General features: G+C 38.3%; 1 protein-coding gene across 1 annotated transcript in view; it reads left to right on the forward strand.

Annotated features, from left to right (window-relative positions):
- Positions 1-551: 551 nt before the first annotated feature.
- The window catches only part of luzp2 (leucine zipper protein 2), a 169,575-nt gene continuing 142,476 nt past the window's right edge, over positions 552-27,650 (forward strand). The window contains exon 1 of the mRNA XM_086144019.1: positions 552-743. Coding sequence (XP_086000145.1) covers positions 682-743 — 62 coding nt within the window. The 5' untranslated portion in view covers positions 552-681. The remainder of the gene's footprint in view (positions 744-27,650) is intronic.

A 27,650-nucleotide genomic window follows, 5' to 3' on the forward strand; every position in this document is an offset into this window, starting at 1 on the left:
TTATATATGTATATATATATGCATGTATTTTTTTTATTTGTAAGACTCATTCACTAAATGCCATAGCTATCAAGAGTCTCCTGAGTGATCACGCCCATCACACTCCATCTATTAGTGTCTTGCCTCAGCTGAACTCTTACTTTGCTCTTAGGGAATGTTACCCACTTGAGTGTTCGCTCACTCTGATCAGCACTGTTACTCTTTTCCTTCCTAGTGCATCGCTATCGAACTGCAGGTGGTAAAGCAGGCGGGGATGGGAACGGAATTGGGCATTGTTGAAACAGCAACCGGCACCAAACAATGGCAAGAAATGCCTCACACCAATAGCTGGAGCAGCACGGGTGCTGACACCATATCACTCGCACATCTCCCTCTCTTTATTTCTGCCCCACCCGCTCCTTTCCATTAGCAAGTCGGTCCGTGTCCCTGTGTTATTTAAAGCCAGAGATCCTCCCTCTCACCGCGCCACTGTGTTGCATCTGTCTGCCTCGTTGCATGTGTGTCTGGGCGTGCGTGTGTGTCTGTGTGTGCATGCGCGCGTGTATGCGAGTGAGTGTGAGAGTGCGCTAAAAAACCTAAGCAGCCAGTGGGAGAGCTAGAGAGCGAGGAGAGGCACACAAGGGGAAGGCAAACAGCATCTGAGACGGGAGACGGAACGGGAGTGTGTGTGTGATAACAGCTATGAAATTCATCCAAGCTATTTGCTTCCTGCTTCTCTGTCCTGCTTTGAGCCTTAACACCAGGTAAGTGATGACTGACAGGAGATGTTTATTTTTCTCTTTTTTTATTTTGTTTATTATAATTTATCTCTTTCCTGCCTCTCAGTTTTTAGTTCCACCCCGCCAGAGACTCTGAAATCGAAAAAGGGGGAAGAGATTGAAATAATACAATTAAATGACTATTCTGGAGGTCTGTAGAATCCTGTGGAACACGAGCGGCTTAATTCTTTTTGGCAGGGTCTCTGTGTACCAAGAATGTTGCTTCATACAACTGAAAGACTTTAAGGAGGACAGACGAGATAATCTTTTCAACTGGGCTATTATCTCTCTCAGTTCTGGGGCAGGCTGAGAGACACTTGTTCTATTGTGGCTGTAAAATTCACTGGATGTGACGCCTCCCAATGCCTCCCAGTGACATTGCTTTTTGGGACTTTTTGTCGGCTGGTCCGGGAGGGAGCAAGTTGAAGTCTGGGGAATAGAAAGAACAAGGCTACTTGTGTTGCAGTGTCGGAGAAAAAGAGCAGGTGTGTGTCTCCATCAATGCGCGTGTGCGCGTGAGATTATAAGGCATCGGAGTCAGCCGGCAGAGGAGTGATGGGCAAGAAGAATGAATAGGAGAGATATGTGTGGAGAAGGAGAGTTTTGATGATTAATTAAATCATTGATAAAATCATCCTTTTCTGCCAGTGCCTGACACCACTGCCTTAATGAGAGCCGTGAGAGAAAATTCAAGGCTTTGACTATACCATGGAGACATCATGCGCAGGAAGGCATGCATTATAAAACTTGCCTTTTCTCTTTCTTCTCAGTGTCTTAAACATTTTGAGGGTGATATCATCTTTTCGCAGCAAATCACAAAATACCTGAATGCTGGAGAGATGTAACGGGACAAAGGGGGGCTTTGAACTTGAGGTTTTGTGGATGTTGACTAAATAGATTTATATTTCTTATAACTGAATACCTTATGAATGATTTATAACACTGTATATTTCAAAGGAAAGGAGGTTAATGTAATGCCCGTGTCAGCAATGTCAGTACTTTGGGATGTATGACTCGCAAACTGGGGCTGTATTGATGAATTAACCCCTAACGTTTATATCATAATTTTAACCAGTCACACTTTTAAAGACGTCCACACTTTCAGAAAATATATTCTAAACAATTCAATCTTTTCCCATGGGTTAACCCCCACCTCCACCTCCACACACACACACACACACACACACACACACACACACACACACACACACACACGCACGGATTATTGAAAGATTATTGAAAGTTATGTCTGATTGCTCATTGTGAAACATTGATTACCATTGGTATTGGAGCTCATCTTTTGGTGGTAATTGGACAGTGACGTATTATGTTGGTAATTTCACAGATCAGCACTGATTAAATGCTCTGTCTTTGTGAGAGAAACTCACAAAAAGTAATGAGTTTAACACAGGGATATTATAATCAATTCATCATTTTGTTTTAAAAAAGCGTTTTGGGAAAAAAAAACAAAAAACTAATTTTCTGCAGAAAATGCTTGAAATCTCTCAAAGGAGGTGCCGTTAAGAGGAAAAGTCTGTATGATGACATTTATAAGATGGTGCTTAATGGCCATGATTATTGATTAGAATAACCAAAAACTTTTGCAAACATTTGGAGGAAGGGAGGCACGGTCGCATAACCCACCCTTAAAAAAGCAATGGCGTTTTCCTCATCAGAATATGATTAATGACGGTATAAGCCACAGCCTTAATACACTGCTAGTGATAATGTTAAACCGTAAAACTCCGGCAGATGGCAAACAAACAGAAAGCATTAGCTCGGTCCATTAAGGACTGTGCTAACTTGATTGTTCACTATACCATTATCCTCCTTATTCATACAATGCTGCAAAAATCTGTCATGGGAAAAGTTGGAAAAACTGTTGCATGATCTTAACATTTTTTTTTTTTTTTTTTTGGCAAGAACAAGAATTTTTGAAGTTTGTTTCTATTTGATTATTTTTTATTTCATTTTGTACTTTTGGTAGTGGCACAAACAACATATACAGCCCAGACACCTTCACAGTAAAACTGTATCTAAACTGTATCTCACATTCGTTTGCCCTTCTAGATGCTTTAAATCTGCCAGCGTCAAGGTCCTATGTCAGAATTCTATGCTTAGGACATTCAGATCAGAAATTGAATCACATAACCAATCAGGTAAAGAAGACAACAAAGGGGCAGCAACGTTAAAGGAAATGAGGCTTGATGTTTGGTGTTGGGGTATTTAGAGGGGAAATCAGTGTTTTGTTTTTCAGCAATATTGTGAAGTAAGATTACTAGTATCTGCAATCATGCAGTAATGCTGTACTGCAGAGGACAATTTTGTTGATGTGTTAAACTTAAGAAAAGTGATTTTAAATAATTCAACAGTTTCACAAGTGCATGAATGAGTTAAAAAAAAAAAAATCCACTTAAAATTCCACACCGAATGGGGGGAAAAAATCCTTTGTTTCTGACCTTTTTTTATTTGAGTGCTTTCCCACATCAGGTTTGAGAGATTGTTTCACCAAAGAAAACGAAATACATTTTCCGTAATTTAAAAAGGCAAAGCGAAGTAGTGAAAAAAACTCTTCATCATATTTCTTTGTGGACTTATTTGTGTAAGTAGTCCTCTTATTAGTTTGATTTTATGTCATTACCCAGCTAACAATGTGAGCAATTCAGACGACGCTAATAAGTTTCAGCTGGAGAAAGCGACAATCAGATGCCACTTAGGAGAGAATGGAAAGAAAATGGCTTAGAAATTGCAAAAAGTTGAAAAAAAAAAGGAAAACGTGTGTGTTTGTGTATGCGTGCGTGCGTGTGCTTGTTTTTAAAGTTATTGTATTTGTTGTTGGTGAACTTACCTCAATCATTTACATCACAGATCAAGTTTCCCCACTGGCGGTTAGTCCCCAGCCCAGCCCAACCCACCCTGATTAGATTTTCCTCTGAAGCTGACTCTGAAAAGGGAAGCCTATCTTCAAGGAAAGCTACAAGGACAGCTAGATGTCATCTTCCTCCAGTCTCTGCTGCAAGCATCCAATTACACACTCAGACAAATGTCAACATTGAACAGGGAAACTGGTTGATCCATAACACCTCTGCTATGACTATCTGCTTCATCATTGCTTCCCACCCACAGTGGTTGACACTGTCTATTAGACCTGTCAAATACACTGAATTAACTAAGCTTTTAATAGCCTGCACTAATTAGCTAGCATATCATCCCGCTACCTCTTTGATCTGATGTGGCCTAAAAGTGGGTGCATGTAGATATTTTAAATGGCAGCGCAGAACATATATTGAAATATATTTAAAAAATTATGAATAAAGACAGATTTTGACATATGTTTTTTAATGCATTCTATCTTGACATTCTTTATTTTATGTAAATACCATTATGAAACTGAAGTTACCTTTTTGACACATATTTGGAAATATTTACCAAGAGCTGTTTGTTAATATGAAAGACATATTTTGTGTTGCCGAAGTAGATCATTTGGAAAAGCCATTCATTTGTAAACTGCACTCTCTGACCAGATAGAAAAAAATCGAAGACCAGATTGATTTATAAAGGGAACGATAATTAATGAAATGTAGAAGTAATTGAATTTTTTATGGAGAATAGGACATTTTAAATGCTTCGATCGATGCTTAATTCTTTTTTTATAGCTATAAAATGTGAACTTTCTTCCAGGGGGCGTTTGCATTGGTACACCTGCTTTAGAAGAGCTACAGTATTTCACTTCACTTGTTATTTTGCATTATCTATAATAGTTTTGATAATAATGTGTTTCAAATGAGATCCTGATTAAAGTGATTTGATGTTGATGAATTAAGTGGGCTACTGAGGCCAAAGACTGGTTGTGCAGGGCTATGTGTCATTGCAGAAATCAATTGGTACTTAGGCAGAACACAAGGCTGCATTGACACTGGCCCCGTGAGATATGACTGCCCACCTCTGGGTCAGGGTTGCAAGGCTACTACAGTAAATGCCACTGCATTTGGCTTGTTATTTTCCTCCCCCATCTCTACAGATCAGGCAGGGACACCCTTTTTCAAATATTTCCTTCCAGGCCGTTTCTTGAATCATATTTGATGTTTTTTTTTTTTTCTTCTTCATGACTGAGTCCATCAAGGTGACACCACATATTAGATGTTTTGAAGATAAAGTCAGAGAGGCCAGAATGAGATGGTTTGGTCAGGTACAGAGGAGGGACGGTGAATATATTGGTAGAAGGAGGTTGCTGAGGTTGGAACTTCCAGGCAGGAGGCCTGGAGGAATACCAAAGAGAAGATTTATGGATGTAGTGAAAGAGGACAAGAAGTTATTTGGTGCAAGAAGATACAGAGAATAGAGTTAGGTGGAGGAGGTTGATTCGCTGTGGCGACCCCTGAAGGGAGCAGCCGAAAGGAGAAGGGGGAGAATATTTGACATATTTTCCCGATGCTATGCTTTGATGTATTTTACTTTAAAAGACTCTTCTTGGAAACAGTTGCATCTGGTGGGATCTCCACAATAACCAAGTTTTTGGGAAGTATTCTGAATGCCAGTTAAAACGACGAGGGAGACCTGCATTGCGTGGGCAGCTGCATTGCAGAAATATTGCTACAATCTGTTATACCTTTCTTTGAATCTCTAATGACACGGAATAATTCAGATAGCGATATATAATATAATATGGCACACTCCTTCTGTGCCTTTTAGAGGTTTTCAGAGTTTTTCTAAAAGACATTCCATCACCATCATTGACATGTACGTTATTTTACACCTGACAATGGTTAATCTCAGTGAATGATCATATGGAACTTATTTTCCTTTGCTTCTTAAAGGCCTATTAATCTTGAGATGAAATGGTCATGTTGTTCTGAAACTGAAAAGAAGTGTGGAGCAGGTAAAATAAGACCAAAAGATGAACTAGAGACTCGCAATCACAGTGGTTTGCATGAATAATAAATAAGTGGAAGTAATTTCCCTCTATTCTTTCTATACATTTATGTGGAACTGGGTACCAAACACAATTAAACAACTATCATTTAGAAAACATTTCAGAAATATTTGCGAGAATGGCTAGTGAACACATTTACATGCACACACTAAAGCCCGTCCTCTTTCATGGTAAATTTGACCGCTCACTGTATATTTTGCAAATATTATATTTTATTTGTCATATTTGTGTTGGTGTTGTGTCCAACGATATATGCCTTTGTCCATTTTATTGCCATTTTGACATCATGGCTGGGGGACTAAAGATGAAAAATAGCCTCTCTGGCTAATTCTGGCTTTTTTACTCATGTTTTATTCATGTGTTTTATGAAATTGCATTTTCCCCTTTAGAAATAAACTAATTTAATTTAATTAATTTAATGTTGCATATGGGCGATACATTTATGGTGAACACATACAAGTATTGCAAGCAAAGATCACATATTTTGAGGGGTGCTTGGATGTCTTGGTATTTGGCTAAACTGTTATCGAGTGAAAGCTCTATTGTTATTCAAATTACATTCTTGTTTTTTCGGGCGTTTATACTGACAGACACTGTGGAAACTTGGCAAGTTTGAATACCCCTTTGCAAACACAGGGACGCTTGCAGAGAAGCAGCAGGTTGGTGAGAAGTGGTTAAATGTCTGACAGGGAAAACTTACAAAAAGGGTCATGTGTTTAATTGAAGTGTAAACACAAAATCAGCGTCACTAATCTATGGTGGATTTTGTAACTTACATACTTATATGTGTGGAAACGACTGAAAAGCATGGTTTTCTTTCTTTTGTGATTCTAAAGTTGAGACATCATTATAGATAGGACTATAATGATGAGCATTTGGACCTTCGAATTGAGAGAAAGCGATGTTTCTGCAGCCTGGAAATGTGCTCAGCCCAAATCAGAGTGTGAAATGATAATTGAAATTCAAAGGGCATGGTGTAATGGTCACAGCATGGAAACCACATTGGCCACATGAAAGTAATGAAGTGGACTACAACAAACAGAACCTTGGGTGACTCATACAAATGAGAAAGTAATTACAAAGACCAAAACCAGTGCAGGGTGAGGGGTTGAATGATGCTTGTTATTCAAGCCGCATTTCAGGTACTGTGCTCTTGCTCCGATGGCTCCCTGACAGTATTCAATAGGGCAGCAGTGTTAATCGTCAAACATGAAGTTATAGGACAAATTGTTGATGAAATCAAGACAGATGTAGGGTTAATATGAAGGCCAGATGAATAACCAGAAAAGGATCATATATTACCAGTTCTACATTCTAATGCAAAATTTAAACCATTTCCATGGTCATATAGATTTTGGACAAATTGAACAGCGGTTATGATATTGCCTCAACTTCAAGTCCCTGTAGTTACGGTTTAGTTATGGTCAGTTTTCAACTGACACATTTTACAGCTTCTTTTAAAGAACCCACATCATTTAGGTTGAAATGTACTGTAGATGGAGAGTGCAAAGTTAATACAGTGGAAAAAGTAAAGCATCAACATAAAATACAAAAAACACATTTCACGTATCCTGTTATATTAAGTATCTATAATTGAGGAATAATTTTCGTTTCCGAAGGTTCGGTCTGAGGTAGATTTTTGTTCAACCCTCATGTTATTTAATCCTAAACAACATTTAGTGTGGTGTTTTTTTTTTCCTTTTTCAAAGTTTAACTTCAATTTTGCAACTTTAATTAAACCTGTGAATTTGAAGTAATTGGAAAGCACTTAATTTCTCACTCCCTGTAAACATGATGCTTGTGTTTTTTCGTTGATGAGTCATTACTCTGGGGCTTGACTCTGTGTTATAGTGAAATGACCATCACTTGTCAGAATGGCAATGCATATAAAATGCCTCAGTTGTTTACACTGTGTGTATATATATATACACACACGCAGACATTTTTTTTTAAATAAAATTTAAAACTCTTTGAACATGTATTATCCATTCCAAACTCCTGACAAAAATGACATTGACAAATGACAAATTGTATTTTATTTGACGAGATATATTAGTCATTTCCATAATTAACTTGCATTGATGGTCAGGCAGTTGATGTTTGGCTGACCATAATCCTCATTTTAAGATCCTGATCAAATTTTCTAAAAAAAAAAAAAAAAATGCCGCAGGATAAAATTATATATTTTATATATTCTCATTCCAAAGTTAGACTCTGGATGCCTTCAAAGAATTCTTTGAAGCTTATTCTGGTTATAACAGGCAGATATTAATTCCAGTTCTTTGTACAAAAATTAAATAATTAGGTTTAAAGAAGAAAAACAAAAAAAAGCTTTCAGTTGACTTATAAAACAAATAAATGAGTGCATTGTTTATAAAACTATTCAACTACTCTCCTATGGAAGTCTGTAGAATGCCTCGGAGATTTTGATATATCCATCTGACTGAGGAATGAAAACATTACATATTGATATTGTTTTCATTTCTTGCCCCGTAGCTTTCTTATGTTTCCACTTTCATTTATTATGTGAAATGGTATGTCACAGTGTTTGAAACATGTTTCAAATTCATAAAGTTACACTTCTTCGTCCCCTTGGGGAGCTGCCCTTCACAGATCACATGGTCTACTTCTGAACAGCGGCTCTAAGGCAGCCAGTGTTCTGCTTGCAGACTACCTTCACAGTATTTATCAATACATGGGGGTGGTTGTTACACACTCACATCCCTGTCATGATATTTACAGCTTCTCTAATCATCCTCTTCCTACTAACTATCTAACCATTCATTATTTTAGTTATGCTTTTTAAATTGTTCACTGTGGGACGAACGGAAGAAGTCAGAGGCATGACTCGCACAATATTAGACATCAAAACATGTGGAGCCAATGGTTTTGGCACAAACTAAAGAGAGGGGTTATAAATAATACAGCTCTAAACAAAATGGTTAAATTTGAGGTAGACTGCCTTTTTCTTCTTTTTCACTATATTGTTGTGCTGCAGCATTTATCTTCTCATTGGTTCTGCTGTTTGTTGAGATATATTTTCCAAATGCTGTCGCTAATTGCTGTTCATCATCATTTTCCCAAACATTCAAATAAATGTATTTTGTATTCTCATTTATAGCCCGAAAGCCACCGCGCTATTTCTAAAATGTCAGTTGCTCAGTCAGATCCTTCTTTTATTCTTAATGATGAATCATGCTTATGCCAAGCAATTTTCAGCCGAGTCTATTAACTAAAGGTTAACATAAATGAAATGCTTGGCCGTATACTTAATTAATGTTTCAGGTGAGATTGAAGATTTGATGTATAAGTATTCAGTTATTTCTTTCCATAACAGCTGAAGAGTGAAAAGTTGCTATGTAAATAGATGGAAATATAAGGGGACTATACCAAAGGAAATAGACTGAAATGCATTTAATATTTTAATATTTCTCTGCTCTGGGTTAATGGCCTGAGACCTTTGTCATCCATCAGAATTTAAGTCAACATCTTCAGGTAAGATTAGGTTGACCTTTGTCATTGGTTTCAATTTTATGTGTTTCGATGCAATAATGTATTGTATTCATTATTATCTCAAATAGTTTAACTACAGTGAGCCAAAGTGCTACAGGGTACAATACAGTGACATTTAGGTCTGCACAGACCATTTATTCTGGCTACAAACACTATAGAAGAATAATGCGGCGCACAAAAATGGAGAAGTGAAGGTAATGGTATTTTAACCTGACACTAATTTTACATTCTACCGAAAAAAACAAACATACTTAAAACGTAACACAGACACTTAGCCTCTTTCCTGGCTCACACTGTCGGGTGATCCCAAACTATATTTTATCCATTTACTGTTGATATGGTATTCTTGTTTGAGTGCTTGAATATAATTCTCTGAATATACATGTCAGGAACCCTCAACTAGGCCCTTGTTTAACAGCATGGCAGTATATTGTGAAATACAGCAAGATATTCAGTCAATATTCAAGGACAAACAAAACAGACCTACAGTGAAGAGCCGAACTGCAATTGATTTTCAAAGATATCAAATAAAGCTGCTAAACTGGTGCTGTGTTTTCATTTCTTGTCTTTTATTAACCCCTCCTCATTGTTCTGTGCTTGGAACTGGGCATACTGTACGGCAAGCCCTTATGAGACATTTTTCATGAAACATGATATCAGCTTCTTTGGGTGAAGGCAACATAAATCTGAATCCTTTATCAGCCGCCAGCACACCTCCTCGAAGACGCCTGGGTGGATTCTGTTATTTTTATCTAATCATTTCCTGAGCATTTTCTGGTGTCAGGATCCATCTTAGCTGACAACTGCTGGTTCCATTAGAATCTACTATCACCCTGTTTTTCCAGTGTTTTGCCATGACACCTGACTGATAAGTACGATGTTCAGTGTGTATGTAGAAGAGTAGTGACACATGGTCCTTAGCAAGGGGAGGGGAACGGCTCCATAGTGCCCATGATGGCATTTCATATAATAAATGTTGTCATTATGTATTTTGATTGAGCATGTAATGTGCAGGCATTTTGAATGTCCTGCTCTAAGAGTCCTTTTTGGGCCGGCTCTATTTAGATGACCCAAATATGCACCATCTTAACATTTCTAGGGAGTAAATACCATGTTTTGTATATTTTTCAATATTTAGAATATTTATTGATTGAATAGCTTTATTAAATTATTTGTATGCTTTCATAGACCAGCCATTCTCCAATGGCACCATAAGCATATCTAATGGCATAGCATTAAATAAATTCAAACTGTAAACATCCCTTCCCGCACTGTGTTTTAGTGACCCAGAAATGGTACTCTTCAGATGATTCCTGCAAGGTTCTGAGAGTATTGTCACTTGCCAATCAATTCCAGTGTCAGGTGTACCATTTGGCAACAAATGGAAACCTACTCATGCAGCTCAGCTTATTGTTGATTGCATCTCTGATCAATCTGTCTGTGCCTGATTGTTGCCTCACTTACTATTTTTTTTTTTTTTTTTTTTTAATTTATTTTTTTTATGTTTGCCAGTGACAAATGCATACTTCGAAAGAGCAGAGGCATCAGTTCAGGTTACAAAACAAGGCCTTTTTTTTTCTTTTCTGTGTGTATGTATGTGCACTGAACCTCACCAGTGGGCATAGAGAGGGCAGTGAGAGGGTGTTATGTTGCTGAAGTCCACCACTCCCGTTTGCCTGTCTGTCAGATGTCTTGCTTGGCTGAGCTCCACACAGTGATGGTGTTGACAAAATGACAGGATGGGTGCACACTCCAGTGAATGTCAATTTGGCTGGAAACCATTGCTTCCCCAGGAGCGCTGAAGCTCCCACACAACCAACAGAAAAGAGAGAAATCTGTAGTTTATAAAAGGCAAGCCCCACAGATTTTGATATTTACATAAAGCCTGCAGCGGCACATGCATGCATATAAACCTGCACAGGCCTTGTTGTTTTACACCCAATGTGTACTGAGAGTCAAATTACATTTTGGCAATTATTGGGTTGGCAAAAGAATTTTGTCAGTACATGACAGTGATGTTGAAGGTCTCAACACAGATTCGGTGTCATTCATTCACAAATATCGTGCATTCTCATAGCTTTGCCAAGACTTGCTTACTGTCCTGGCATGACTGCCGGGATTAGAGATGCATTCTGATGTGTCTCTAATCTTATAATCTGTCTGACATGCACATTTACACTGCTGCCATTTAATGGGTAAACAGAGATTGATTTGGAGGAATCTAAAGGTTATTGTGGGGCAATTAGTATAGATATTTATCTATAAGCTTGATTCTAGAATTCCTTGGGTGTTCCCATGTGCATGTGCAAGACTCATCTCAAATGTTAAATAAATTATACCAAACTGTATATTTTAGAAATTAGCATTTGATGACAGGTGTTTGGATTAACGCTGATTTAATGAGCTTTATGAAAGTCCCTGGAGGATGAATGTGAGGTTTTGGGATTACTGACTTCCAGGATAATGTAAGAGACAGGAAAATAGAAAATCCCTACTCCATTTAAATGCATCCACATCCTTATCTGTTCAAACCTACCAGGAAAACATCTTACTAGGCTTTCACTGATGAGCAACTGGAATGGACATCTTGATCTTAGATATACAAACCTTATGTTATGTGTTGCATATTGATGGCTCTTAATAACATGAAATTGGAAATGCATAGGCAGAGTTGTTTACAAGGGTGCAATCTCTAAGGATGCACATTGATTTGAAGGCAGCAGAATAGTGCCTTTCACTTCTCTCTCATATTGATTAATATATCATGAACTAGTAGTTATAAAGCTTGAAGTTAGGATTTTTGCAACCTGAGAGAGCTTTCAAAAACAATGTAAATTCATTCATTGTGCTCTGCTTATGAACTTCTGAATGCAGCCCCCCTAGAGACCATAATTAGACTCATCACAAAGTTGTGGGTGTTCGCATACAGTGAGGTATGTGTCAGAGGTTGCTGCCAATCTGCACTACAAAGCAGTGTGCGTCTGCCCACCTGCAGGCTTCGTGAATAATTTGTCAGGAGTGTTTTCATGTGTTTTTGCTCAGTGGATCATCCGTGCTTGATGTGCGGACCTTGAAGAACAGGTCAGTATTACTTTCACAAATAACTTGGAAAAAGAGAAGTCTCCCTGTCAAACTGTTCAGTATTGAATATTAGATCCATTGGAAAAAATTATATTCTCAGTGTGCAAGTGTTATTACATGGAGATATTTTCGAATTGGGGAGTCGTTGAAAACTTAGACAGGATTAAAAAGACGTAAGCAAATGTCATTTAGGTGGAAAACAATCCGTCAAGCATACAAGCTTTCTAGCCTTCTCCCTCTCGGCCAGCTGGGTAGAAAAAAGGGTCAGTCATGCCACATGCTGTTAGCATTGACCGTAACTGTTGCTACTCCCTGTATGCCCGCCTGTCTTTGAATGTCAAATGACACTTGAAGGACTGATCCCTTAAATTCTTATTTGTGTCTAGACTGAGACTCAAGCGAGGTTTTAATCAAATTTCCCGTAAAGGTTATATGGTTGCAACCTTCAAAATTCAAAATCATCAGATAAATTAAATTCTGTCAATACAACCAACATCACCATCCAGAGCATTCAGTTAAGTGTCATAAAATATTATGACAATGTTAAATATCTCTCTTCATCTCAAAAGTCCAAGCTTGTGCAAGGTGTTATGCAACTTACATTAATCTGACACCTTTCAACCTGCATTGACAACAGGTACCTCTGAATATGGCACATCTCTGCAAAGCGGGTAGAATCCCATTACCTAAATGGATGGGACTAATAATAAAATATTACCTCCATTCTAAACGGATTAACAGTGATCTTGTGCTCTTTAGGAGTTGTTGAGCTGCCTCTGTACATCTAAACCTTATTATATATATATATGCATACGTATATTTGTATATATATACGTATGCATATATACACACATACATATGTATGTATGTATACGTGTATGTATGTATATATATGTATATATGATAAAGCTTTTAATTTAAAGTTCATTCCAATTTACCATTCAGCTCAAATGTGTTGAAGAAACAATAATAAATTAATGTTGAACAAACAAGGACGGTGAAACAGAGGGCTTTTTAAGGTCTATTTTTGTGCTTACTGCTGCAGTTCACTGTAGCTGAATTACTGCCAATACAAGTTAGGCCAGCTAGGGATTACTAAGATTGGAAAAATACAAGGAGGTTTGTTGACTTTACAGAAAATGCAGATGAAAGAAAGGGTACTGCACTCTGAATCAACAACTGGAATACCGAAATACTCAAAGGCACATGTCTCTGACCTTGTTCAGCTGTTTTGTAGCGTTTCCCCCAACTACAGCAAATCAGAGAATTCCTAACTATTTGATTTTCAGACCAGGGACCAAATTTGACATGTCTTAATACTATTGCTGTTATGTGGTAATAGAGAGGCTGAGTACTAACTTTATTGATTTGTACAGCTATTTATGAGGGCCATAACATGCTAAAAACATCCTAAGGCAACATTCTGTCAAATCATCAAGATTTTCAACCACTAATATCATGACACATAGTTTCTAGGCTGTTTTAATGTAATGTAATGAATAATGAAGTAATTAATCTGATTAATTTACTATTAATGACCATTGCAAAAATCAACATTTGGTTCCTTGAGTATCCTTTGCATCCTGAAGGAAATTAAACAAGGCTAATTGGATACATAAGTACCGGTAATCCTTAATTTTTTGTTTTTGTTTTATTTGAGTGTATGTGCGGCATGAGTAGCAATGTAAATATTTTATCTCACTGATTGTGAAATTACTAAATTTGCTAATCTCAAACAGGATTGTACAATATATGGGATTTTCATTTATGCCCCAAAAAATCATACCCCGTTACATGTGTGCTTAGACTAGAAGTTTTGACCTCCTCTTAATCCCACTGGCACTGTTGATATATTTATTTATTTTTTTCCTGGCATAAATATCAGGACTTGCTTACACTATACAACATATATTCATGATTGATTGTATAAAACTATAACTGGCTCTATCACTGAACCTATTACCTTGGGATTTTAGAAATACTGGCTGTATTATGATGTTACTTTTTGAAGAACGCGTTCTTCTTTTCTGTGTGGTTTCACTGTGTATATTTTTGAGTGCAGTGTGGGGGCACAGTTTCCATCAAAAGTATACTCTTGTGTCCCTTTGTCAGGGTTTGTCAATGTAAGAATCCTTGTAACTACTGTTTTGCGACCAAGTCAAGTCTTCGTTTAAGAATAAATAAAACAGAATGGAATACAACAGCCAGTGTTGGGAAATCTAATGTAATACATTTGTATAGCTGTGTCTGAAGCAAAACCTTTAGCTTTGAACCATTACTTTTTACCCAGTCACCCCACTAAAAATCATTTTTAAAAGCATACATACAATCCATCAATCAAACTGATCAATTTAATTTATGAAATGATAGAAGTTGGATATTACTGCTAATATTATGGTGGTATCAGAGATCTCATTAATTTAAATATCACGGTGATTCAGTAGTAATGCTATTTTCATCACAAAGATTTTTATAGAGGCATACTTGCTAAATAATATGTTTGGACGATACTGAAAAGTAATCCAGAGCTAATGATTAATGTTTAATTTCCAAAATAGCATTAGTCAGTAATCAATTCACAGAAAATAATGATTAATCACATTGAGCAGTTTCTAGATCCCAAACAATGATCCTATTTTTGTGACATAATACAGACAATAAAAATGAAGCTTAATTGTGAACTGGACTGAATAGTTGAAATGGGGGCCGGTGAATTCTGTTGAATGATAGATCCAAGAATATCTTAGTGCATGTTGGTGTTTGAAAAAGGCTGACACTGAACAGTTTGGTAACATAATAACAGTTTTGAAGAGGTCAAGAGGTTAAATGGATTGGGGTTTGTAATATTTTTTGATCCTGACCAAGTCAAGACCTACAAGAGAGGAACATTTTGTTATGCTATCTGTGAAGGTTACAGGTGACGACAGCGTATCATCTACTGCATAGGTGTCAAACTCTGGCCTGCGGGCCATATTTGGCCCATCCTGTAATTATATTTAGCCCGCGATGCCATTAAGATTGACTATTAGAGCTGCCACGCTGGGATAGTCTACAGTGCATGTACCGCTAATTCTACAAGTCCCAGAATTTTTGCTGGTGTTTTGGCTGTAAAATCACAACAAGACTCATAAACGCCCTCTCCTATGTTGACAGTAGTCATAGCGACCTTATGCTAGTACTGCCAACCTGCTGCTTAGGGAGAAAACAGGATTTTGCATGTGTGCAATATTAAGTTATATATTGTATAATATTAAGCTATGCTTGTTCCTTCCTTAGTTTTTAAGCAAAACTTGTTTGGGTCCATATGAAAAGGTTCATTGTTTTATCACTAAATTTCAATGTTGGCCCATGACTTTGTCCCAGTTTTGAATTTTGTCCCACCATGAATTTGAGTTTGACACCCCTGATCTACTGGAATAGTGAACTGAGGATTTGGTCACCCAAGATCCTCTTGTTGATATTTCTTCCCATGTTCAGTGGAGACGCATCTATCCAGGATTATGCCTCAGGTACCACTGGTATTGTTAACTGCTTGTCATTTATTCAGTCAACAATGTCTCACTTGGTTTAATTTCCAACAGGGATTATGCTCTAACTCCTAGATGTGATACATTTGATACATTTAAAACAGCTTGCTCGCAGTTCTAAATTATGAAAAACAGCTTGCTCCAAAATATAGAAAACAATATTTTCCTGTAGCTGCAACCAATTTGTTGGTGATCACATCCTGTGGGCATGTCTGCCGTCATTTCACTAACTGTAATGGTAATCCATCATTGATAGAACCAACATCCTTCCCTCACATGGGATATCATTGATAAAACATAGTAGAATTAAATGTTCCTAAAATTAAATGTATCTAATATACTTCCAATAATGTGCAGTACTTTAAATGTTGCTTTGCCACCAGGTCTCTCTTTATCAATAGCCTGTGGCCTAGCATGGCTTTTCCTTTTGCAGTGACAGGTGATATTGAATAGTAATGTTAAGCACTGGCCTGCATGGTTGCATGTGCCTCCTTTGTCAGTATAGCAGTTTCAGTTGATTATAAGGTGAATGTTCTGTTGTGTTGCCTCAGTATACTTCACTTGTCAACCAGGCTGATGGAACGAGAGCCTTTAGTCAGCAAGACAGGTAGAACATATTCAGCCATTTGGAAACACATCCTTTTTTGATGTGGAACAACAAAACATGATGTTGGGTTGATTGAATGCAGACAGGTGCACCACAGAAAAATAGTCCTCTTTTTTTAACCCTGTTTATCATTGTGAAATCCTTATCAATTTTTGCAACAATTTAAATCAACGTTACAGGTAAAGGTATTGCAGTGGCGTGCGGTAAATAGAGAAAACAGGGAAGCGTGGAGAGACAGGCTGACGAAACACAGAGGTGAGGCGAGCCCCATGAAGTATGAAATACATTCAAACATGGAGAGTGGAAGGAAATGACAAGTCTATCAAATATGTATCCATCCAAAAGCAAAATTATGTCCAAAGAAGCTGGAAGAAAGTACACTGAAAAGGAAAGGGAATGCGCCAGATTTTTGCAGAGATTTGATAAGGTTGAAGAAAGAGGCAGGGGAGACTTATCAACCAGTGAGGGGTACTGGTGCTGTCACAAGCTTAAAGAACAGCAGAACTCACATTTCCCTGATGAATCACTGTTATTTTTCTCTTATAAACAAAAGAATGTGCATCACCTGCATTTATAACTTGAAGTAAACCTAAAATGAATCATTAACCATAATTAATGGATCATGGCATGTCATCCAGTCCAGTACACATGATATATCGAATTGTATGAAAGCTTACCACTTCCATAGCAAGACAGATTTATTTATTATTTTTTCCCCTCAGGGTTTTCTCTGATTTCTCAGAAGCAATGTTGATATACTGGGTTTTCTTGGCACTCTTCCACTAATTGGGCTTTACCATTTATTAGAATGAAATACCTGACATCTCTCCTTTTTCTGTGACACCCACTATGCCTTGGAGTTAACCTTATAATGGGCTGATGTTTGCTTTGTAATGATATGTCAATGCAGGGAATGGTTCGCCTAAATTGGCAACACAGACTAGACTGACATGCAGGAGGCACTCAGAATAATGAGCTGGTAATTCATCACACTCCCGCTTCAAAACAAAAATGCTTTAGTATTTTATCTTAATGTGTTTAATTTTTTTATTTTTCTGTCTGTACTATTGTCAAAATCTTAAGTCAAGCTGAGCAGAATCCGAGATGTATTTGAATTAAATTATAATTCCATGGGGTTCATAACAAGAGCCTTTATCAGTATCACCTGTTTTAACACCTTATTGTAATTTTATTTTACAATAATTAATTAATTGTATTTGATTTTTTTCATCATAGAAAAGTTTTTACATTTAAAATGCTTATAGCTTTCAAAAAAGGCTTCTTTGACAATAAATTGTTTTTAAAACATTTTACAATTTTTGATTTTTTAGTCTTTGCAAAATCTTACTCATGAATGGACCAACAGATTATTATTATTGTTATTATTAGTCATCCTTTTCCCCTTAATTTAAAATCAAATGAGCAGTCTTTCTGGTATTTTTTTAGGAAGATGCCTGGTTGGATGGGCTGTACTGCTGCAAATAAGACAGTGAAATCTTCTGCTTACAGTAACTGATCAATCTTGTGAAGTGCTTTTTGTATAATCGCATGCTGTCACACCAGGATGCAAACACATTGTCAGAGAGCCAAAACGATGAAGGTGCATTTTTGTCCTGCTCATGAATGTGTCAGACGGCAGAGTGTGATATTGTCATTTTAGTTTTTTGTGCGTCTCGCGAGAACAATTTAAAAAGTCCACAAAAACAGACATTTGAGACCATCTTATATGCTTGATCATAACCATATACTAATATGACTGATCTGCAAATATGTCTATTAATTTATTGAGACTATAATGGAAAAGATCCAGGCTGGAAATTATGTAATGCATCATCAGCAATACGAAAGCATCTCGAAGTCACAAATGTCAACTGGCTTGTTCCAGATCACAAAGAGTAGCAAATATGAATCCTGAGTTATGAGGCTTTTGACTCACAACACACACAAACTGAGAGAGCTGCTGGGTACTTTGTGACAAAATAATCACAAAATAATCAATCATGAAGGACTTGCAAGGCAGAGAGTTTTATCTTGTCTTGCTGCATCTCTACCAAGTAGGTAGTAATCTTTTTATAAAGCCTAAGTCTGTTATTGAGTCGCAGTTATTAAATCTTCAGCTGGGCATGAAAAACTCATTTCATGTGATATGCGTGTACTGAAGTTCATTGAACAATCTAATGTGCTTCATATGACACTGCAGAACTCCTTCTAATTTAATTTTTGGTGGAGGTGGATGCAAACCCATGCTTTACAATATGCTACAGAGGAATATTGAATTCCCGAATAATGTTGGAGTTTTAATACATGTTGAAATTTGATCTGTTTTTTTTCAAGCAAATCTTTTTGCATAAATCATACAATACCCAAATCAAATGGCACTTGGAGAACTTTTTATTTTTGTTTGTACTCTGAATTTCATTTTTGTCTATTCTTGCTTGTGTGTGTGTGTGTATTAGTGCTTAGGAATATATATATATATATATATATATATATATATTTGTTCTCTCTCTCTGGTTGAATGTATGTATGTGTTCGATTCTGACAAGGGGACGTCTGTGTGGAGTTTGCATGTTCTCGTCATGTCTGCGCGGGTTTCTTCTGGGTTCTGGATGGATAGATTACTATCCTGTAACACTACAATCCAAACAGGATTTCCTTATCTTAATAAGGAGAAAGTACAATAGAAATTCATAAAGACTGCAGAGAGGTCCCTGTGCAAAAGATTCAATGATAAAATTTTGTATTTATTTGAACTTTATATAATAGTTGTTTTGTCCTGCAGGCTTCCTAAAAGACTAAGGCAGAGGGAAAAAAAAGGAAAAAAAAAGACATATGTGATCCTCCCAGGGTGCCGGAATGATTTCTTTTGAGCCAGTTTCAAGCCCATCAGGACCCAAACCTACCAAATGATATTGGAGACTGCAGGATAGTGGCACTGCCAGTAAATGATGGAATAATCTAAAACACAGCGACCAGTACTCTGGTCTGATGAGTATTTTTCTACAGGGGGTATCTTCATTCCGTCTGTTTCATCTTAGCAAGCACATATGGTGCACTGTTGCAGGTACCACCAACAGGAATGTCTCATTTCTAGAGGGTGGCCGCCATTTATAAATACATTTTTGCTCACATCATTGTTCAAGTTTCATTTTTGCATTAAAAAAATGCTGAAAAGCTGATAGTTCCTCAACATGTCATGTTGATTGTATATGCAATCTGTGTTTTCAATAGTGTTTTCGATAGTTACAACTCAAGCATAAAATGAAAACTCAAACCATATTTTACACTCCTATATGCTTTATCTAAAAAAAACATCCTGCTGAAAATCATATTTAAAAAAAATTTCTGTCAGCAAAGTGAGGTCTGACAACCTACTGCGAGCCTTTAACCCAGGGGTTGGCATACTACGGCCCGCGGGCCACATCCAGCCCGTTGGTCTTTTTTATCCGGCCCGCCAAAGATTGGTACAGAATTCATACTTGATGTGAATGATTGGATAAATCAATGTGGGAGCCAAAAGAGAAGATTATTTCATTTTTGGAGCTACTTGAGAACAATTGAGGATTTTCCTGAGCTGAATGACACAGATTGGCGTTGTGATTTAGCCTTTACTGTGGACATACTGACACACATGAATGAACTGGACGTGAAGCTACAAGGGAAAAAACGGTGTGTGCAAGAAATGCAAGGAAACGCCAGAGCCTACAAACCCAAGCTAGTTTTATTTTCAAAGCAAATGTCAGGCAATGTTCAGACTAATGTCAACAAAGTCTTGTCTTGTGCTGGCCCGTCTGTCAAATTTTAAAAGTCATGGTGGCCCCTGATCTAAAAAGTCCCCCCCCCCCCGCTTTAGCCCCATCTCCTCAGGTGTAGTAAGGCAGGTAATTAGGACAGTCAAGTCCCAAAAATACATGCACTTCCAATCCATAGTCAATGAATATGGTTGTTTAAACATGTTGCACATCTCTGTTGAAAATGTACAAAAGTTTGCTTCCATTCACAATGTTATTGCCTCAACTGCAACATTTGCAAGGGGTGAAATGGCTCCGGTGGTAAAAGCAATTGTCAGTTTGATCCCTGATCTCCCCCGAGCCCAGGGGTCGGCAACCCGCGGCTCCAGAGCCGCATGTGGCTCTTTTGATTCTTCTTATGTGGCTCCCTGTGGCTTTTGAAAAACAATAATAAAATAATAATTTTGTTTTAGTTTGCTCATTTTTAAAATGTCATTTTAAATGTAATTTATGGCGATCCTGTAACGTATAAATAAAACTTGTTAAATATTTTTGTCGCTCTTAGTAAGCAACTGCATGCGCCGGTAAAAGGATGACACAGCACACAGAGAGAGGACAGTATTTTTGGTTTGCTGTCAGTGGATAATTTAAGTTTGGCTTTTTTTTCATCAATAAAAGAAGGACTCAAATAGACATTTAGTATTTTGCTTAAAAGTAACCTTCAAGCTAACAGCTTTTTTTTTTTTCTTTTGAGTGCAAAATGCTTTGCTGCATGCAGAAATGTAATTTTATTTTCTCTGCAGTTGTTCATTGATAAAAAAAAAAAAAGTAACACATATTTTGTTATACATAGCATACATAAAGGGAAAAAAAAATAATGCTATATGCTGTGTTAATTCATTTTAAATTTCAAAAGGGTTGTGTGGCTCCTGATGTTTTCTTTACTGTGGGTTTGGAAACTGGTCCAAATGGCTCTTTGAGTGGTAAGGGTTGCCTGCCCTAATCTGTTGAAGTGTTGGTGAGCAAGACACATCTCAAGTGACTGCCCACTGGTCATGGGTCATCTGAGGGTTTAAAATGCAGAAAATTATTTCCCAAAGTATTCAAAAAAAAAAGAAAAATCACATGTTATTTGCAAACAGGATTGACTTCTTCATGCCAGTTAAGGTCGGTATCACACGAAACGCTTACTTCTCGAGGAGGCACCTAAGCATCTCATATACACTTGCACTTTGGATCTTATGCATTTTCAATTGATCACCAGAAAAGGAGACTGAACTGTGGTCATAAGTTGTCAAAAACTAAACTCGTACAACAAAAACTATTACAGGATATGAGTCAGAAAACCAGCTCTGAAAATATAATAATTCAGTTATGATTTGTTCATGCACTCGTTTTTTCTTGATTTGTCCAAGTGAATCCTATTGTGCATATCTGGAAGGTAATGAAGCATGTTTATTTCTTGTTTATTTGTTTTTTGTTTTCAATGTTGTGTAGCCGAGTGTGTTCACATCAAAACCTAGCGATAGATTCAGTTCCTTATTTAGAAGTTTTTTTTTAAGTTTGAATTACACCACATTTAATGGAAATCCACCTAAAATTTTGCAACCAATCTTCTCAATGGGTGACTACCTTCTCATCTTTGGAAAGCAATAACTCCTTAGCCTATGTGAGCCTCTGCACTTCATTCACTTAAGTACGCTTTCACCTCTACATCCAAAGTGGCAGTCAATCCCAAGGGGGCATTGATTGCAATGACCTCTATGGGACTAAGGGGTACATATTTATGTTGCAGTTGACAGCTGTCCTTAGGAATAATGTAATACAGGACCACCAAGGCAGACCTTAACAGTGACCTGTTTCGTGGTTTTGAACTTGTGTATCCTCACGTTTCATCCGAAAGATTTTATGTTCATTTTTGAATTAGTTATCAGCTTGACCCCCTTGTCCACAGCAGGTTATCCTTGTGTCCTCAATCTATTAAATTCCATAATGGCCTGTTTATTCGGAACAAGACTTTTGAAAATGCCTGGGTGGAATGTATTTCTGAAGAGTAAATCATTTCAAAAGATCATAGTCCGAGATGACAACTTGTACCTTTTTTGTATTTTTTGTGATGGTAATAAATGGCTGTAATAAACTGACATTACTATGGTACAGCATTTGAGATGCAGTCAGCTGCTCCCTCATACTTAAAAGTGTTCCTTGGGTAATAGAATGTTGCACAAAACCCTGAGATCATCCTATACTGTATATTTCAAAGAGAACAAAATGTAGTTCTTGAAGTCTTTAAGTTATGTTTGTCAATATTATTTACATATTTCAGGAAACTCATGTTCTACCTCCATGTTGAAAATATTAGTGGTTGCAACTAAAACCATCCATCCATCCAGCCATCGTCTGCCGCTTGTCCTGCACTCTGGGTCACGGGGGATGCTGGAGCCTATCCCAGCTGTTATTGGGCGAGGCGGGGTACACCCTGAACTGGTCGCCGGCCAATCGCAGGGCTACATGTACATACAAATAACCATTCACTCATTCATTTGGCACAATTTTACCCCTTTTTTTCCAATTATCCTGCTGCATGTTTTTTGGACTGTGGGAAGAAACCGGAGAACCTTGAGGAAACCCATGCAGACACGGAGAGAACATACAAGCTCAACACACAATCCCCTTTTCAGAATGGAAATAGGGTCCTTCGTACTGCGAGGCGAAAGTGCTAACCACTGGCCCTGCATCTGAAACCATTTTCCTTAAACATTAATAAATTAGAATAAATAAATAAATAAAAATCCCATTTTACCAGTATGACCACATCTCTTGTGCCAGCAATGGGATGACACATCTAATTACCGTGACAGGCAAATAGAAATCATTGTGCATGTCGTGCCTGCTGTGAGTCTTTGTTTTGATTGATACCACGGTGCTGAAAGCCTTTTTAATAGGTATTATGTGGCTGGAGGCAGGATGAATCTGTAGCAGTATCCAATCTTTTAACAGAATGGCACTGCCTCTGGTATCTCTATGAGACAGAGTTTGACTAGTGATAATTTACCACCCCAAGTTATGTGATGGAAGTTCACCATGGTGCAGCTCCATGAAGGAGGTAAAATGTTTCTAGAATTCAGCAGATAATTTTAACATTTACTGCATCATTAGAGAGTGAAACAGTTGGAAGTACATCTTTTCCAGCTATTCACCCTGTAGTTCTCTTCATGCATTAGATAGCTATTCAAACTCTATAACACTGTGATTGACATGTCAATAAGCACCACAAATATTGCTCTCAATAAACTTTTTTTGGTTCAGTTTATGTTACTTTTAGTGTGCCTAAACTCCTCGTTCTCAGTTTACATGTTTGAGAAGTAAGTCAGTAGTCTGTCTCTTTTTTGTATAACATTTTTGTTGCAATGGATGATCTAAGACGCCAATCTGTAACTTCTACATTCTGCTTTTGGGAGCCTTCATTTCTTAAATCACCTTACAGAAAGTCATTTTTGACCTCAGTACCATCCAAGTATATTTTCTAGACTACTTAGATAACACAGAAGTGATGGCAATGGTTTATATAAATGGGTCAATAGTGTACAACCAAAAATAAAGTAATTAATGATTAATTATTTGGTCATTTGAGAACATCAATGGTGTTGGATAATTGCTGAAAAGGATTCTCAGCCATTTGTAACCTCTGGTCACATTTCCCCCGGCTACATGCACAGAAAAATACACGCACACAAATACCATGAAACATGATTTTATGATATTAAATAAAGCTTATAGAGGAGTTTCAGGACTCCTGCTGAGTTGTTTTGCCCAAAGAGCTGCAACCACTTAAACACTGTCTTGCAACAGCATGATGAAACACATTTCTGACAGTGTGATTCTACATACACACCAGGCACACAAGACCAGTGTACACAAACTGAACCTCCACAGTTCAAGACTTCAATAATTCGTATTAAAACAGCATGATGCCCTAAGCGCCTACATTTTATAGAATTATTGATTTTCATGATTATTCATGTAACTATTGTAAGGTCAATGGTCCTATGACACACTGTCAGTTATATACCTTTTCAAAGGAGATGACAGACAGTTTGATAAATTGGTACTGTAGCTATTTCTTCATGTCTCGCTGTACTCTTTTGGGAAACAAAACAAAAAATAAACAACAAAAAATTTAGCTTAGAAGTGCACTACCACTATTTTATTCGCACTCTATCTTTACTGTAGTATGTTACCATAAAAAGATAACTTCCCGGTGAAAGATTTTGTTTGTACTGGTCCGTCAAACTATATTGAACTTTCCCTCTGAGTCATTATTGTCAAATCTTGTCGTAGCAAATAGATGACAGATGAAATGTCTTTGAAAAACATTAAACAAGTTCAGTTGCTGTGACAAGTTTTGTTGAGAACCATGACCTGGATGACAAAACCTCCACAGTCATATTTATTTTGTGAGGAGTATTAACTGTCAGTGGCCCTGATGTTCTTTGATATTTACATCCAGTGGAACAAACATCACATTTTCACTTCTACATCAGATTTCATTGACTTGGTTGTAGGGCTATTAAGTGGAACAATGCTTACAGTAAAATGAGCTGCTGAAACCCATTGTTGCGTTGGTTCATGTAGTTATACAATGATTTTTAGCAAAATTGCATCATAAATATCTAACATAGATGTGTATTGTGTTTAATGAATAGCAGTGTGCATGCCCTGCGTTAATTCAAAGCAATTGGAGTGAATTAATTTTGATTGAATTTAGCATTTTGTTTGGACTTTATTTATTACCTTTTAAAATTCAAAATGAATATTAATATGTCATTTATATGTAGGATGACAAACCTAATGGGTCTCTAAAATTAAGTTTTAAAAGATTCTTTTGCAACTGGTGCTTCCAGTTTAAACTAGACAACACTAAATATGTAGTGACACATATATCTCACTATTCTAATATTACCATGTTTAATTTTTCCTGCATCTGATATCAATGTGAGATGTGAAGTCCATGCACAGTCAATGTCAACAGAGCTTTATCTCAATTAAAAGCTTTTACTTTTTAGCTGACTCCTTGTGAATGAAACACAGTTGATTTTCACTTTTGCCGAAAAAATGGGAAACTCATAGGTTGACTGTCATAAAACATCTAATCTGTCGTGTCCCAGGCTGCTACCTGGGAACTTCCTTACGTGCCTTTCACATCCTCCGGCATGACCGTTCTGCCACGTCGATGGAGGATTTTCATTCAGATTAATTATTGCTCAGATTTTTTGCATGGGGGGCTGCTTGACTCTGAGCAATCTGGAAAACATGAATGTATGTATGTATGCATGTACAGCATCTACGTATATGTATTCACACATATACATGTGCTTGTGCAAATGTGCGCATGTGATTTACACTGGCAGGCTTGGGAGCGAAGAAAATGTTCTGATAATAGCATTAGGCAGACTAGGAGAGACTTACAGCTCTTAAAACTGCAATGCAGACCAATCCAGTGGACTCTTTCTTCTCTTGGTAAATCTTGTTTTTAAGCTTTTGGACCACAAATGTGATCGAATACAGGAAATACATTTCTCAGGGCCTGGGATCACAATAGTCAATATGGAAAAGTAAATTATGTGAATTATAAGAAATAATGCTGGGCTTTTGGAGGGAGCCCTGTTACAATCAATCTATTCAGTCGATTCAGGGAAGTAGTATAAGACTCAATACTCTGTAAGCTTCTATCATAGTAGTGTAGATTAGACTTACTAGCACAAGAAATGCAAGCCTTTAAATCCAATTACATATATTTTACATCATGTCATTTTATAAATTCTGCTGAATCTGTAAAGAAGACCCATGAAGTGTGTTTTTATATGACTTAGGGAAAGTCTCTTATGCTGTTCTTTTCAATTGAATACATCTAAAACAGTTTTTTTAGATAGCAGCCCGAGCAGTGACGCTCAGACCTTCCTCTCCTCCGCTACATGGTCCAGCTCCTCTGGGGGGACCCAAGGCATTCCCAGGCCAGTCTAGAGACATGGTCTCTCCAATGTGTCCTGGGTCTTCCCATGGTCTCCTCGCAGGGGGACATGTTCGGAATATCTCCCCCGGGAGGTATCCAGGAGGCATCCCGACCAGATGCTCGAGCCCCCTCATCTGACTCCTCTCTATGCGGAGGAGCAGCGGCTTTATTCCGAGTTCGCCCTGGATGATCGAACTTCTCACCCTATCTCTCAGGGACAGTCTGCCCACCCTACGGAGAAAACTCTTCTCGGTCACTTGTATCTGCAATCTCATTCTTTCGGTCACTACCCACAGCCCTTGACCATAGGTGAGGGTGGGAACGCAGATCGACCGGTAAATTGAGATCTTCACCTCCCGGCATCTCCCACTTCTCAATGACAGGCCGATACAGAGTCCACATCACTGCAGACGCCTCACTGATCTACCTGTTGATCTCTCGCTCCATCCTTCACTCACTCGTGAACAAGACCCCAAGATACTTGAACTCCTCTACTTGGGGCAGGACCTCTTCCCTGACCTGGAGTGGGCATTCCACCGTGTCCGGTCTCAGATTTTGTGGCACGGATCGGTGGAGGGTGTTCCTCCCAATCACACCCTTCCAAGTCGCACTGTCATTGCACATGTGAGTGTTGAAGTGAGTGTTGAAGAACGAGGGAGTCCCTGGTAGGATCGCTCTCTAGAAACCCCTCTAAGGATCCCAAGAAGGGTGAGTAAACTGAACTATTGTTGGGTGTATAGACACAAACAACAGTCAGAGCCCGTCCCCCCACCCGAAGGCGGATAGAGGCTACCCTCTCGTCCACCAGGTTGAACCCCAACATACAGGCGCCGAGTCGGGTGGCAATCAATATTCCCAACCTGCCCAGTGCCTCTCACTGGGGGCAACTCCAGAGTTAAAATGAGTCCAGCCCCCAAGCTGTGGATCAAGGTGAGTCCAACTTCTCAGCCTGAGTCTCTCAGCCTCATGCACCAGTTTGGGCTCCTTCGCTGCCAGAGAGGTGACATTCCATGTCCCAAGAGTGAGCTTCTGCAGCTGAGGATCGGACCGCCAAGGTTCCCCCGCTCCGGCCACCACCCAGCTCACACTACCTCTGACCCCCATGGCCCTTCCTGTGGGTGGTGAGCCCAGGGCATGAGGAACCCATGTCAATCTTTTGGTCTGTACCCAGCTGAGCCCCATGGGTGAAGGCCTGGCCACCAGGCACTTGCCATTGAGCCCCGGCCCTGGGCCTGGCTACATTGAGGGGTGCCCCAGTGACCCATTTCCAGGCAAGAGAAAACCAGACCCAAGATTTATGTTCCTCATGAGGGTCTTCTGAGCCGCGCTTTGTCTGGTCCCTCAAATGGGACCTGTTTGCCTTGGGTGACCCTTCCAGGGGGATCAAGCCCCCAACAACAAAGCTCCTAGGATCACGGGGACGTGCAAACCCCTCCACCAGAGTAAGGGGACAGCTCATGGAGGGCATGTACGCATATTGTGATAAT

This window comes from Fistularia commersonii, chromosome 3 (genome assembly GCF_037954325.1).
Source record: "Fistularia commersonii isolate RoL2024-O1a breed Wild chromosome 3, RoL_Fcom_v1.0, whole genome shotgun sequence".
Lineage (NCBI taxonomy): Eukaryota > Metazoa > Chordata > Actinopteri > Syngnathiformes > Fistulariidae > Fistularia > Fistularia commersonii.